Source organism: Lucilia cuprina, chromosome 6 (assembly GCF_022045245.1).
Source record: "Lucilia cuprina isolate Lc7/37 chromosome 6, ASM2204524v1, whole genome shotgun sequence".
NCBI lineage: Eukaryota > Metazoa > Arthropoda > Insecta > Diptera > Calliphoridae > Lucilia > Lucilia cuprina.
Genome location: NC_060954.1, coordinates 38,981,265 through 38,995,767, shown reverse-complemented (window position 1 = coordinate 38,995,767; position 14,503 = coordinate 38,981,265). Strand labels below are relative to the sequence as shown.

Below are 14,503 nucleotides of genomic sequence, written 5' to 3'. Positions count from 1 at the left end.
TGTATTTCGAATTAAAGCGAAACAATTATAAGTTTTAATAATAATTTTCCTAGATTTCGCTAAAATTGGGTCTTTAATTGATCCTTAGTTTCATATAAAATCTCCTTTAGAAAATTACTTAAATGTCCAAAATTTACTTATAAAACTAAACGCAAATAACGTCGAAAATAAAATTTAATTTGTAAAAGGGGGATATATGGGGAGCGGTTACTATGAGTTTAATCTTATAAATTTCGGTAGAGAGATTCAAGCAGACCACTCGGGATTAGTCGATAACGGAATGGCGAATGTAACAGCTTTAAACGAAAGGGAGATCGAGGTATTTACCCTGAAAACCCAAAACCATTCGACGCAACAAAAGCGGAATTTAAATTATGGATAAGAGAATTCCGTAAGGCCTCTTGGAAAAATACTGTGTAACCCTGATGTTTGGAGGGGGGGGGGGTTGGTTTGGTAAAATTCCCTTTTTTCCCTCCTAATGGATCCGCGCATGCCTGATAAGAGCAAGGCGAGACATTTTCTCAAAATAGAACAAAGACATACAGGATTTCGACGATATCTATACAAAATTGGACTTGCGGTTTCAGACGCATGTAGAGCATGTGGAGAGGATGGTGGAGCTCTTTATTTGCCACTGTCAGTTATTAATCGAAATTAGTTTCAAGTATCTTGGAAGTAATGTAGTTATCATTCCTTAAAAACTACCAGGAAACTGAGTTTCTAAACATTGAAAAATTATAATTCAGTGAACTATATTTTCTTTAATAAAAAGTAGCGCACAACAGGACCGATAGTAGCGTATTTGTATTTTCTTGCATTTGATGTACTATACATTCTCCTTTAATGCTGTCGCGGATCCAGCTAGAGTGTTTGGAGGGGGGACTTTTTTCATTTATTTTCCTTTTTCCTCATTTTAATATTTAGTATGAAAAAATTTCGGTTTTGGAGTCGAATTTCCCTTTCAATCACCCCTTCCCCCCTCCGTAGATTCGCGCCTGTATTAACGTAAGTAAATTTTGATCTTATAGATATTGTTTAAAGAACAGTTCGAATGGGGATTATGGTCATATGATCATTGGAAAAATCTGCTGTATTATTTATATTTTTTGTTGAAAAATTAGAACATTTAACATAATTATGAGCTCGGAAGCCTTATTTGGGGATACGGTTGTATGAACCGATTCAAACCATTTTGAATAGACTTTGTGCTTGGGCCAAAAGAAGAGCATGTGTCAAATTTCAAATTGTCAAATTGTCTTGAATATTATGACTTGTAGCGTACGCACAAGCTTTACATGGATACACAGACAGACGGACAGACATAAATTAACTTAGAAAGTAATACTGAACAGATTGGTAGGTGTGATAGGTACACACTGTAGTATAGGGTGTTATTCAAAATTTTAAATGAAATTCGCATTTTGTGTAAATTGTTTGTACGTGGAACATTTAAACATAAAATTTGTGATAAAATGTTTACATTTAATTTTAATTTTCAAAGGAAAAATTTATTATTTTATTATATCATTTAAAATAGAAAACTCACTCTATTGTTTTTTGGTTATGTAATTTTTTATCTAGAAAATACAAATTTTAACATTTCATTTAAATAAATTTGAAAATTTATATATTTTTATATATTTTCTTCAATATTTATTTTAAATACCTTAAACATTTTATATAATATAACATAAATTTTATTTTTCAACAAAATTTAAACCAAATACCAACAATAAAAATATTTTCAGGCAAATTCCTGAAAGTATGCTTTGTTGTTGATTTTAAACTGTGAATCCTGTAAATAAGATTTTTCTGTGTTTTTTTTCAAATTTTTCTATAAAATTTTTTTGTTTATTTTTTTTTCATCAATAACAAAAAAAAGCAACTATACCATATAAATTATAGAAAATATACTGAAATGATATATTAAAAATTAAATCATTTGAAATTTTTTTCAACACTTGTTAAACAATGTAAAATATTATTCAGTTTTTCTTTTTTTTTTGTGTAATACTTTTCATTGAAATTTATTTCGTTAATTTATGCACTTTGGGGCTCATTACAAATTGCATAAATTTTAGTTCTTTTTTTATAATATTTGCTTTAACTGAACCTGGATTTTTCATTGGTAAAGAAGTGTTAATTGTAATATTATAAATAATAGTTATGAAAATTAATAGTTGAAGAAAATTATTTAATAAATAATAAATTTTTACTTAAATATTAAAATTATTTGAAAATATTATTTTCTTTTCAAAACTTTTCCTCAGTTCTATTAAAAGCTTCATAATAATTATAAATTGTCTTTTCAAAACATAAGACTTTACCAAATATTTTTAAAGTTGACATAATGAAATGAGTATGATATACCCAGCAAAAACTTTCATTACCTAATAAGCTAGAAACCCAGTAAAAACATTCATTACCATGTAATGGGATAAAATGCTAAAATTTACTTACACAATAGCATTTTAAGTCATTATTTTAACAGGGTTATGACATTGAAGGCAAGCACAAACGATTACAAATAATTAGAAAAAGTAATCATTGTAAATCGCACGAAAAAACCTATACAGCTTCTATATTTTTACTGGTAAGACGACTAATGAATTAAAAAGTATTTATATAATACATTATTAGTAAGACCTTATTAGACTACTCCTATGTAATCCAGGCGATATCTAGTTGTCATTGAAAGGTATGTTGTTAGATAAGTAATACAATTGAAAGCCATTACCCAGTTTTTGCTGGGAAGTAATATTGGAACCAAGTGGAAACTAGTTACTAATTAGTAATTACTGAATGTCATTTTGAAAAAAATCTACTTTATTTAGCAGGTCTCGAATCACAAATCCCCTAATTGTTAAATGAACGCCCTGGACAATTAGGACAATGCCAGTAATAATCCTATCAGCTAAATAAAATAATGTGGATGATAATGAACACTCATTACCAAGTAATGTATGAAATAACTACTGTAATTAACAAAGATTTCAAATTTTTGCTGAATAAGTCTAAATTTTTTAAAATTAATTAAAGTAATCATTACACTATTTTAAATGTAATTGTAATGCAAATTTTTGGCTTTTACAATATGTAATTACGTCTAATAGTGCAATAATCAATTACAATTACTTATTATTATAATTGTGCAACAACCAATTAACAATTGTTAATGTTATTGTACAATAACCAATGACATGCACTTCTAATTGTAATTCAAGTATTGTCAATTACAATTACTTGTAATTGTGGAATTGTTCCTTATACTAACATGTAATTTGTAATAAGTGACACCTAAGTAACAAGTAATTGTAATTGGCAAAGATTAATTACAAGTAATTGTAATTTCCAAAACTTGAATTACACATTACAAGTAATTACAATCTTCATTACGATCTAACGTAAAGATCTAACTTAAAGAATGCAAAATTTTGAATATATAAATATTCTCTGTTACCTTGAGAAAATTGATATTTCAATAATAAATTGAAAGAAATACACATATCTAAGGAATCTACCTTACATAAAGAAAATTCTGAACTTATAGCGGTACTTTCGAACATTAATGAAGAATGAGAGGCAGTCACTTACTTAAGAGGATATCGACCAACATAGAATCTAGTCCAAATAGACGTTCTTACTTCATAAATTTGTTGATATATAATGATTGTGAGGTAAAAGGTTTAGTCCAAAACTATCCGAATATAATTCGAGTTGTATACTAGAAGAATTTTAAATTTTTTTCTGAGAATCCTTAATTAAAGTCAGAATCAATCTTCTTTGATGACATTGAAATTGTCAATCTTTTAGAGGACCGTAGCTTTTGAATGTCATAGAATGTATGAGGGAGAAATTTGTTTAAACCATGCAAAAAATTAAACCATTTCACACATGCCTGTAAATATTACTCCTCAAAGGACTAGAAATGGCCAAAACTTAAATGAAAATGAATGAAAAAAAAAACATATTCCACTTTAACATTGTGATGTCTTGTAAGAGGACCACGTAAACAATATAAGACCAATATTAGAACTACTTCCTTGCTACAATTTTGAAAGCAAATGATCCACAACATGGCCGTATGTAATTCAGGACGTTAATAAACAAAAATAATCGTAAACCATGTCTTCCCCAGCAAAATCTTTACTTACCCGGTAAGTAGGCAAATAATATTGGAAAAAAGTGTACGTAATTACTTTTTGGGTGAATAACTACTTATTTTTGTTTGACGATGGCCAAAAAATAACTGGTTATAAATATGCTTACACGAGTTTTCCTGATTTGAAACTGGTTTACAGTTATTTTTTTATGTTTGCTAGGGAATTATTATTATTATTATTTTTTTTTGATCAGTCGTAGTTACATTCTTCTCCTCACCTTATACCCTTAAAAATATAAAGTCCATGTTCATGCATCTTTTTACAATACGGTAACACTTAACGTTTCATCTGTTTCGAAATGATCAACTTGTTTATATAAAAAGAAACGCTGGGCTAAACTCAGCGATATCTTTTAATTGAAAACTCTGTTTTTTAGACAATAATGTAAATGACGTGGTGAAAATGGCCAAGCACATCATCAAGCGCGGAGTGAAAATGCATTCCTTTATTAAAAAATTATCGATTAAATACAGAAATATAGTTTTGGTTTAAACAGAAATACAAAATTACAATGAGAAGTTGAAACTGAATCTTAGTATTTAGCGACCAGCACATAACGACCGACAGTAGGGCTTTCGTATAGTTGAGCTACTAGCAATCCTTTTGAAAGATGGTGTATTTTCTTGTATCTTTCTAACGAAAGGAAAGTGATGTTTTTAGACATTTCGTTTGATCATTTTTGACATGGTCTACTTTTATATTAACTAGTTGACTTTGCAGTTATCATTTTGATAACCACCGTTATAATTTTGACAACTTGTCGTTGTCATTGCAACAACGTATTTTATTTTATTTACCCTTAATATTATTTCGGTAATGAATCGATGTGATTTCAACAAGGTATCGTTTAAATGTCGACAACAAAATATTCTGCTTGACAACATAGTGTTGTCACTTTGATAACACATTATTATTTTTTGTTGATTTGATATTTTATATTTTTGTTGTTGATTTGACAACTATCCGTACATACTTTGACAATTGATGTTACTGGAAAATTATAAATACTTTGGTGTAATTTAAAACCATGTTGGTAACTCGACCGACTATAGGATTGAAGGTAGATACTTATTGCAGATAGTTTTGATTGGGTGAAACACGCGTGGCAATCTGTCCATTATAATATCGATATTCTGTAGTAACGAGATAATAATGGTTCCTCTGAAAATATCAAAAGCATTCCCGATACCTTCAGATGCAAAACTCGCTTTTCTTCAAGAGCATATTCAATTGTGGATTGCCCAATTAAAAACTTGTTAATCTTAAATGTATCCAATGTGTATTTTATATAAATTGTAATGAAGCTTTATAACTAGAACTGGGAAAATTTCTCCATCCTACATATTTAACTGAAAATTTCTTTAAAACATAAACTTTCTATAATTATCCAACATCTTCAATCCTAATCTAATTATCGACTTAATACAAAAAATCCTAATTAAATTTAATTTAATTTAATTTACATAATTGTAATATAAAATAATTAATAATTGTCTTACAATAGTTGAAACCAAAAATGTTTATTTTTACTACCTCAGACAGATACTTCTTTGGTAAATTTGGAACGATCATTTAAATTTAAGACCAGCTTGTCAGGACGTTTGGCTTTGCCATTGCTGCTGCCGCCATTGGAACCATTTGTTGGTGGTGGTGGTGGTTGTGACTGAGTCATCGTTTGTTGCTGTTGTGTTGAAGACGTCGAAGAGGCTGGAGGTGCTGTTGTTGTCACCTGTATAGTAGTGGAGTTTGGTTCTATTAAGGCATTTTGGGATTTTATTGATTCTGGCTGTAGAGTAGAGGACGTGGATGCTGTTGTGGCCGTCGCACTGGTAGTTGTTATATTGCCCAATGACAATGATATGCACTTGAGTTCTATTGAGGCTGTATGAGGCTTTAGTTTTAGTGGCACCCGTGATTCACTTTTACTGTGTGAAAGACTGGAAGATAAATCATCGTCCCTAATGGCATTGGCATTTTCATCGTCTTCAGTCTCATTGTCGTCTTCATCATCGACATCTTCATCATCGTCGTCTTCGTCATCTTCACTGTCGCTTGTATCCGTGGTAGTGTAGAAAATTATATCATCGGTGGAATATTGTGTTTCTTCATCACAGTCATGTGGTTGTAGTTTTGTGGAAGTTTTATATGTAGTCGTTGCTTTTGTTGCTCCTGTTGCCGTTTTATTGGTTAGCATTGATTTTGTGCCGGCTGTTCCTTTGGAATTTTCAATATCGGCTATGAGTTTATTACATTTACTGCTTAATCTACTTAATTTTCTATGTTGCTGTTGCAGCTGCTGCTGAGATTTTTGTTTTTTATCAGTGACGGCAGCTGCTAATGTTGCTTTACCAAAAGATTCTTTTCTTTTGAATTTATTTTTACAATTATCACAAATTTGTTGTTGTTGTTTTTGTTGTTGACTTACATAACTAATGGTTTGGTTTGTGGCTCTGCTGTGACTCTCGTCATTGGGCAAACTGACAGAACTAATGGCTTTAGTATCCTTAGTGTGTTGCGCTGTTGTTTGAACTGCTCTTTTGCGTGTTGTACTGGGTGGTGTATTTGTTGCTGCCGTTCTTTTTGTTATTCTTCTTATTGTTTGTTGCTCCGGTTCCGTTAGCTGATCCAGATCATCTGATTGCGAGCACATACAATCCAATTTAATATTCTTAAAACTAATACTGCCCTCTTGTTGAGGCGAACCCAAAATTTGACATTTATTGAGTTTGGCGGAAGTGTCAGTGTGATGAAGTTGATCTTTACATTTCTCATAGCAACTTCGACATATGATATGTTCTTGTTGCTGTTGCCGGTTTTTAAGCTCTTCTTCCGATATACAATTGCCTATTATTTCGGTATTTACAGCCTTTTCCTCCCATCGTCCTATGTCCGTAATGGCCTTGGTTGGTGTTGATGTTGTAACTGTTACTTGGGTGGACGGCAATGTTATGGCTGGTGTGGTTTTTACAGCGGCAACATTATTGTTTGTCGTCGTCATTGTTTTTTGTGGCACTTGTAGTTGTTGATATTTTTGCATTTCTGTATTCAACGAAAGCAATGGTAGCGCTTCCGTCTTCTGTGGACGCACAGTTAATTGATTTCTTCCTGCTCCTTGGGAGGCTGCAGCTGCTACCATCACCATGCTACTGGGAGTTTTTAAACCATCTAATAGACTGGATATTGTCATCACAGCAACACCCTTGGGTGGAGCCATTTCCTGTATACGTTGCAATTGCATACTCAATTGTCTTACTTCCTCTAAAGCCTCTTGGTCTGATAGTTTATTTTCTGTTAAATAAAAGACAACAAAAGAAAATTCATCAACATTTTTCCAAGTCATTGAAAAATTAAATTCGTTTTCAAAAACCCTAAGTTTAAGCAAAATATATATTGTATTTAAGAATTTCGTTTATATAGAAGACATGAAATAAAACTTGTCATTTGCAGACATTTTACTTAATGTCTGATGATGGTTATTATTCCAATAAAATATATCAAAACTAACTTTCAAAGAGTGACTAAATTCTTGTAGTTAATTTAATAATTTCATATACATATTTGACTTTATACCTAAAAACATCAATAGACATAATTTGCTTTCTAATTAGAAATTTTGCATCTGTATTTACCACATTTTCCTTACTCATAATTAAAATATAAAATGAAGTTTTCATTAAATGCTGTTAAATGGAAAATTTAATTTCTAATAAGTTAGGTTGATTTATGTTTCAATTTATATTTCATACACACATACACAACGACTGTTTGCAGTTCTTAAATATGCATACGCACACTGACATAATAATTTGCACAGTAAAGAAATTATAGTTAACGATATAATTACATAAGCTGTCCATTAGGGTAAACTGTGGACCAATCTCTAAAATTTGTTAAACATATTGTACCACAATTAAGATTTTCAATCGCTGGTCCTATTGTTCCTCGGAAGACCCTATTACAGTAAATTTTTTGGTCCTAAACTGTTTAGGTTTATTTTAAATGTAGGATTTTTTCAAAATTTCTGAGAATAGGTATAAAGGGAATGTATTTGATTGGGCATAATGAGGATCAACCAAAGCCCTATATATAGAAAATAGGCGAAACTTGGCGGGCATTATAAAATAATCTTAGATATTATCTTAAAAAGAAAACCTATACAATGATAATTCTTGCTGTGTGTACCTGGCGTGGATCCGTAGTACCAGTTCGACCTCTTATTGAATCTATGCAAGGACTAAGCCAGGCAGTAGACTGTAATACAAATTTATAGTTCCGGCCAGACTAGAGGTGTTGGTAACACCTGTATTTCCCGCTATTGCAATAACACCAAGGTGGAGGTTTTACCAAGGTAACATGCCCCCGGGGGAAGGCCTGGGAAGCTAATGATTATAATTTGTTAACAAACTACAGTCCGCACTAATTTTTTTCATTTATGTTTTGAAAACATTTTGTGCAACAAGAAATAATGAAATCATATACAGACAACAAAAAAAGACCATTTCTCTTAGTTTTTGCCAAAGTCATTACCTTTTTTATATAAGATCAAACTTCATCTTTAGGATCACAATCGCAAAAATCATAAAAAAATTTGCGTATACTTAATAATAATGTAATATCAATAAATCATTAACACGTATACGTACCGGTGTCGGCAAAAATACAATAAAATTTTAAAACATATGCAAGTTTGCACAAATGAGACCACAATGTGCACTTCTTCTTTTATCAACATTGATGTTGCTGAATAGCATAAAAAATAATTTAAAACATTTTTTTTAATGTTCTCACTTTTTTTTTGTGATTTTGGAAACTCAAGACAAGCAACTGTTCTTTACACAAATAAGAAAGAAAAAAATTCTAAGTGAAGATCATTAGTTGCCAAATAATTGTAAAGGCTGTTAGTAGTGTAGTGTGTATGACGTGGAACAAGCAACTGCGAGATTGTTGTCTTATTAAGTGGTTTTCAAAGGTTAAAATTGTGTGGAAGATACGATTAATTATAAAGCGATCGATAAAAAAAATTGTCATTTCTTTATATAAAAGCAAAATTTTTAATGACAAATTTATTTCCCGCAATAAGTACATTTAAATTGGAGGTATATAAAATTTTGGACCTATTTCTTCGATTTTCACAAAGTTGATCCTTCTATTATTTTGTAAAAAAAACTTGTTTGTTAAAGTTAATCATGGATTATTTTAAGTGTAATTGTGTGACTGTTGCTGATTATTTCGAAAATGTGATTGAATCAAATAACAGATATATTATTGTGTTTAAATATTTATAAACGAATTGTCATTGTCAACAATTATATAATCGAACATTGTATTTGTTTATTTGCATTTTGTTTGCCAAATAAAGACAATTGAAATTTATTGTTATTTCTAGTATAGAGTATGAAATGTTTGTTAAGAGCGTTCGTTTAAATTAACAAGTAAGAAATTATAGTTGGGCGCGGCCGACCATATAATATCCTATACCTTTTATAAAAATAAAATGTGATTTAGTTGTCAAAATAAACACATTTAAGTGCAAGAGTCATAAGAGTTATAAAGTCTTGTATAGAACTTCTTTTTGTAGCTTTTTGTCGAGGTTCAAGTTGTATGTAGGCTTCAGTTGTATGTAGGCTAGGTAAAATAATGGACCGATGTTAACAATTTACAGTAGGCTTTGTCCATGTTATCATAGAAGATCATGTGCAAAATTTCATTGAACTATCTACAAAATTGCAATCTGTAGTTTGATTACAAGGTTTACAAGCCCTATTCGGGGGTTCAGTTGCATGGGGTCTAGGAGAAATAATGAAACGATCTTAACCATTTTCAATGAGCTTCGTCCAAGGCACAATTGAAGATCATGTACTAAGTTACATTGAATTATATTCAAAATTGCGACCTGTAGTTTAATTACAAAGTTTACATGGACGGACGGATGGAAAGACGGGCGGAAATATCTAAATCGACTCAGAAAATGATTCTGAACCGATTAGTAGATTACTCCCCACTAAAATGGTGTAGGGTATAAAAACGTAGTTAACTGAGGATTTTTTTTTAATTTTAATGATTTTCCCAATATAATTATTGTTTAGTATTTGTGACAATTAGGTTTCCTTTTTTTTGGAATTTATGAAAACATCCTACTCTCACCTCCAAAGTGGATCACAAATGGACACATTGTGTTTTATAAATAATAAATACATATGTATCCCAGCTACCATTTTTGAAATTTTTGATCACATTAGAGTCATTTATGACTCTTCTGCACGATTAAAATGATCAGATATGCGCTCATTTTCTGAGCATGCCCTAACAGCGACACTTCTAAATGAGTCATTTAAGATCAATTATTACTCTTTTTTAAATCTTTTTTTGAGTTATTTCCGAATCATATTAAAGTCATTTTTGAGTCTTTTCTGAGTAATTTTTATGTTTGTTACAGACAAATACAACAGAAAACTGTTGTTGATCTTCTGACTGCACGAACTAGAAACTAAATTTTTGAGCAATCATATTTCAAACACCTGGATGACCTATGTATGATTGGTATACACTTTGTTATTGTTTTTTCAAATAAATCAGATTTTAAACATTAATTCGAATTAATTAGACTTAGTATTAGTCGCCCAACTATCTTCTGTAGAAGATTATTAAACATACAAAATTATTATAGTTAAAGCATAATATAATTACAATTTCCTTGACAAAAAATCGACCTTATAAATATCACACAAATTCAAAAACTTAACATATAATTTTATAAACGAAATGAGAATTATATCAACTCTTTCAAAATAGTCTTTTCTGAACCGTATTTCTAATTAGTTTCAACTCATTTTTGAATCGTTTTTAAGTCATTTTAAGTGTAAGTTTAGCTATTTCATTACACATAAAAATAATTACATAAGGAACAATTTTAGATCTTCCAACTGCTTGAAATAAGATCACAAAACAAGTTTTTAAAACCATCATATTTTAAACACCAGGATGATCAATTTCTGATTGATATACATTATGTTATTGTTTTTTAAATATTCAGTTTTCAATCATATTTAGGGATCATTTTCGAGTCATTTTTTAAGCGCTCAATTTGTTAATTACTTTTAGGTCATTAAAAGGATTTAAAAATGACTCCGTTTACTGATTAATCACCCAACAATTAGGGTTCTATAGTTGAAACGAAAAGTCGACTTTTCGACATTTTGTATTTAGTTAAAAGTCGACTTTTTGCATTTAGTTAAAAGTCAACTTTTCGACTTTCTGCATTTAGTTAAAAGTCGTCTCTTTGACTTTTTGCATTATATGAAAAGTCGATGTTTTGACTTTTCGACTATAAGTATTTTATAAATAGTCAATTTTCGACTTTTTCCGACTTTACGACTTTTTTGGACTTTTTCCGACTTTTCGACTTTTTCCGACTTTTCTACTTTTTCGACTTTTTCCGACTTTTCTACTTTTTTCGACTTTTCGACTTGTTACGACTTTTCGACTTTTTTCACAAACGATAATCGAGTTATCGACTTTTTTGGAACAAAATAGTCGACTTCGACGTTCTTCGACAAAAAGTCGATTGTTCGATTATTCGAAAGAACTTGATTTATAGAACCCTACCAACAATCTTCCAAATGCTAACTGGGATATTATGTATAACATTCTAACTTATTTAAACATTATATGGTTTGACAACACATATACATTTATATTTTATACTAAATACACACAAATAATTGTGTGTGTTTTAAAAAATGTGTATTAGTATTTTGACACATTACACAAATACTCGTCGAATTGATGTGGCTGCAGTTTGTTGCAAATCACCATAAAGAAGCCACAATGTTTTAATTACATACAATGATTATTTGGTAATCAAATTGTAAAAACCGCAAATTTATCTGAAACCCGTTGATAGGACTAATAAGTATTTTGTGTCAATAGCGGACAGGTTAACATATAATTTGAGCTCAATGAAGATTAATTGTTGTCTGTGAATGACAGTAAACAATTTTCTGTGGGGGGGGGGAGTAAGAGAAAAATGTTAAAAATGTCATTCACATTTACAAAATTCTTGTAAAAGTAAACAACAAATGTATAACATTAATTGTGGTTACTAAAATTATGAGGGTATTGATTTTCATTTTTCGTATGTGACCGATAATATTATTGCTCCTTTTTACTTAGTTCTTATTGTAAAATACTCAGTCTGTGACCGCCCGTTTGTCTGTTGTTGACAAATTCAACCTAGACGCACATCACTAAATCATTTGTATGCCCATCTTAAAATCGACTTGATATACTTTGTACATAGTAGAAACGGCAACACAAAGTCATTACTTTCTTCCACCCATAGTGGTGGAAAGAGTACAAATCAACTGTTCTACTTGCTTCACTTAAAGTCCTTTGAATTCCCTTTAATTTCATAAACAGACTTTTAAAAAAATTATATCAGCTTTAGGTTATTTAAGAAGTATAAAGTAGATACAATCCTTAATTTATATTTCTTCTTATCAATAAAACATTAGAAGTTTAAAAAGTAACCATTATTTACGATAAAGAGCACACAATAAAAAATATTGCTTTATTTTGGGTTTTTTTTTTGTTTTGTTCAACAGTAAAAGAAACAATAAAATCTCAATTCAAGGTATGTCAAGTAAACGATTTTTTTTTGTATAATCCCTTTCCTAATTCCATTGTATTTTATTTTCTTTAAAGAGTAAGTTCGACAGTCATAAAGTTAAATTTCTTAACAATTGTTTAATGAATATTTCATATTTTATTAAGGGTGTTGTTAGTAAGTAAGTAAGTATGTATTTTCCAAATAAAGTACTTAATTTTGTTTGCAAGGGTGAAATGAAAACTGGAGAAAATAAGATTTAAATCAGTACTAAACAAAAAGAAATGATCATGTATTATTTACTGCTAAAAAGCTTAAATTTCCCACAAAAAAAGGGGACACACATACAAAAATAATGGTGACTTGGCACTATGATTCGAAAAGTTTTATATAAATTGAAATTTTAAATCAAAACATAGAAAATAAAACAGTCCTTGATGAGCACAGTGTGTAGCGCAAGTAAAGTACACTCGGGTGACAATCATTAAGCATGACTGACCAAGGTCAATGTTCCCTTTTCTTAATTATCTGAGCAGTCTAATTTCAGAATATCATCCAATATCAAAACCATATCTGAAGACTTTACCGACAACATACATACTACCGCACTGCTGGAATGGCACCTCTTGATTTGGCAATAGTATCTAGAGAAAAATTTGGTAAGGAATGTTATTTTCGGAATAAAATCACTTCCGAGATACTTAGATCTAAGATCGATGAATACCTGACAGTGGCAAAGAAAGTGCTCTAGAATTTCACTATCCATATGCTTTTCATTCATCTGAATCCACACGTCTAATTTTGTTTAGATGGGCGTCCACTTAGAATGCGTAGTATTATACTAACCTTAGACTTGCTTACTTTGAACAGATTTCGGAAAACTCTTCCCATAACATACTTCCAAACACACTACTGAGGTGGCATCATTGATTTGGCAATAGCATCTACAGAAGAACAATCATCATAAATAAGCTAAAATATCGTTTCCTTACACACAGGGGTGAGATAGGCCATGAACAGAGTAAACCCTAAAACATATTCCGACGAAGTAGGGAACCTTACCTATCTTTATCTTCATACAATACAGTAATGTTATACATCAGAGTGTTTCGAGGAATAGAAAATTTAAGAATCGCATGTAGGTGGCAAGAATCACAATATCGCGGTCCTGTTGGTTCGGTAGACGGTGTTTCTACCGGTGTTTCTTTATGATCATGAGAGTTTGGGAAAGTCTCCATATATTGACAATAAGTACCGATTTAGTACGCTTGGGGGAAGTTTCTCGGTACTGTAGGAATCTTTTGCTACGCGAATAACTGTCCGGGCAATAAATGATTTAGTTGACTTTTGAAAATAATACATCCTTTTCCACATAGATCAGTTCATAAATGAGCGATTCTGGTGCAATATCTAAGGTATTTCGGACTACGAATTATTTCTGTAGCTGCTGTTGCCGAATAACAGAGCCATCCCAGTAGGTTTTGCGGGCTTAAAGAGTTTAAGGAATGTATTGGAATGGGTCATTGGTTGATGGGGAATGCATTTTTAATAATGCAATCTTCAATTGCATCATACGATATATCCGGAAGATTGATTTCACTTAATGTTGGGGTTTGTCTCCCAGTGATTGCTTTTCCCTTGTCGGGGTGTGCATTGGGTTTGAGCCCATGCTGCCTGGCATTCCACAATGGCGCTACTATGGCAAGAGATTAGATAGCTTGAGCACTTTGTGTAC

At 31.0% G+C, this 14,503-nt stretch overlaps 1 protein-coding gene across 1 annotated transcript in view; it reads right to left on the bottom strand.

The window, feature by feature from the left end:
* Positions 1 to 2,204: 2,204 nt before the first annotated feature.
* The window catches only part of LOC111687330, a 261,343-nt gene continuing 249,044 nt past the window's right edge, over positions 2,205 to 14,503 (bottom strand). Inside the window, exon 16 of the mRNA XM_046954490.1 lies at positions 2,205 to 7,451. Coding sequence (XP_046810446.1) covers positions 5,698 to 7,451 — 1,754 coding nt within the window. The 3' untranslated portion in view covers positions 2,205 to 5,697. The remainder of the gene's footprint in view (positions 7,452 to 14,503) is intronic.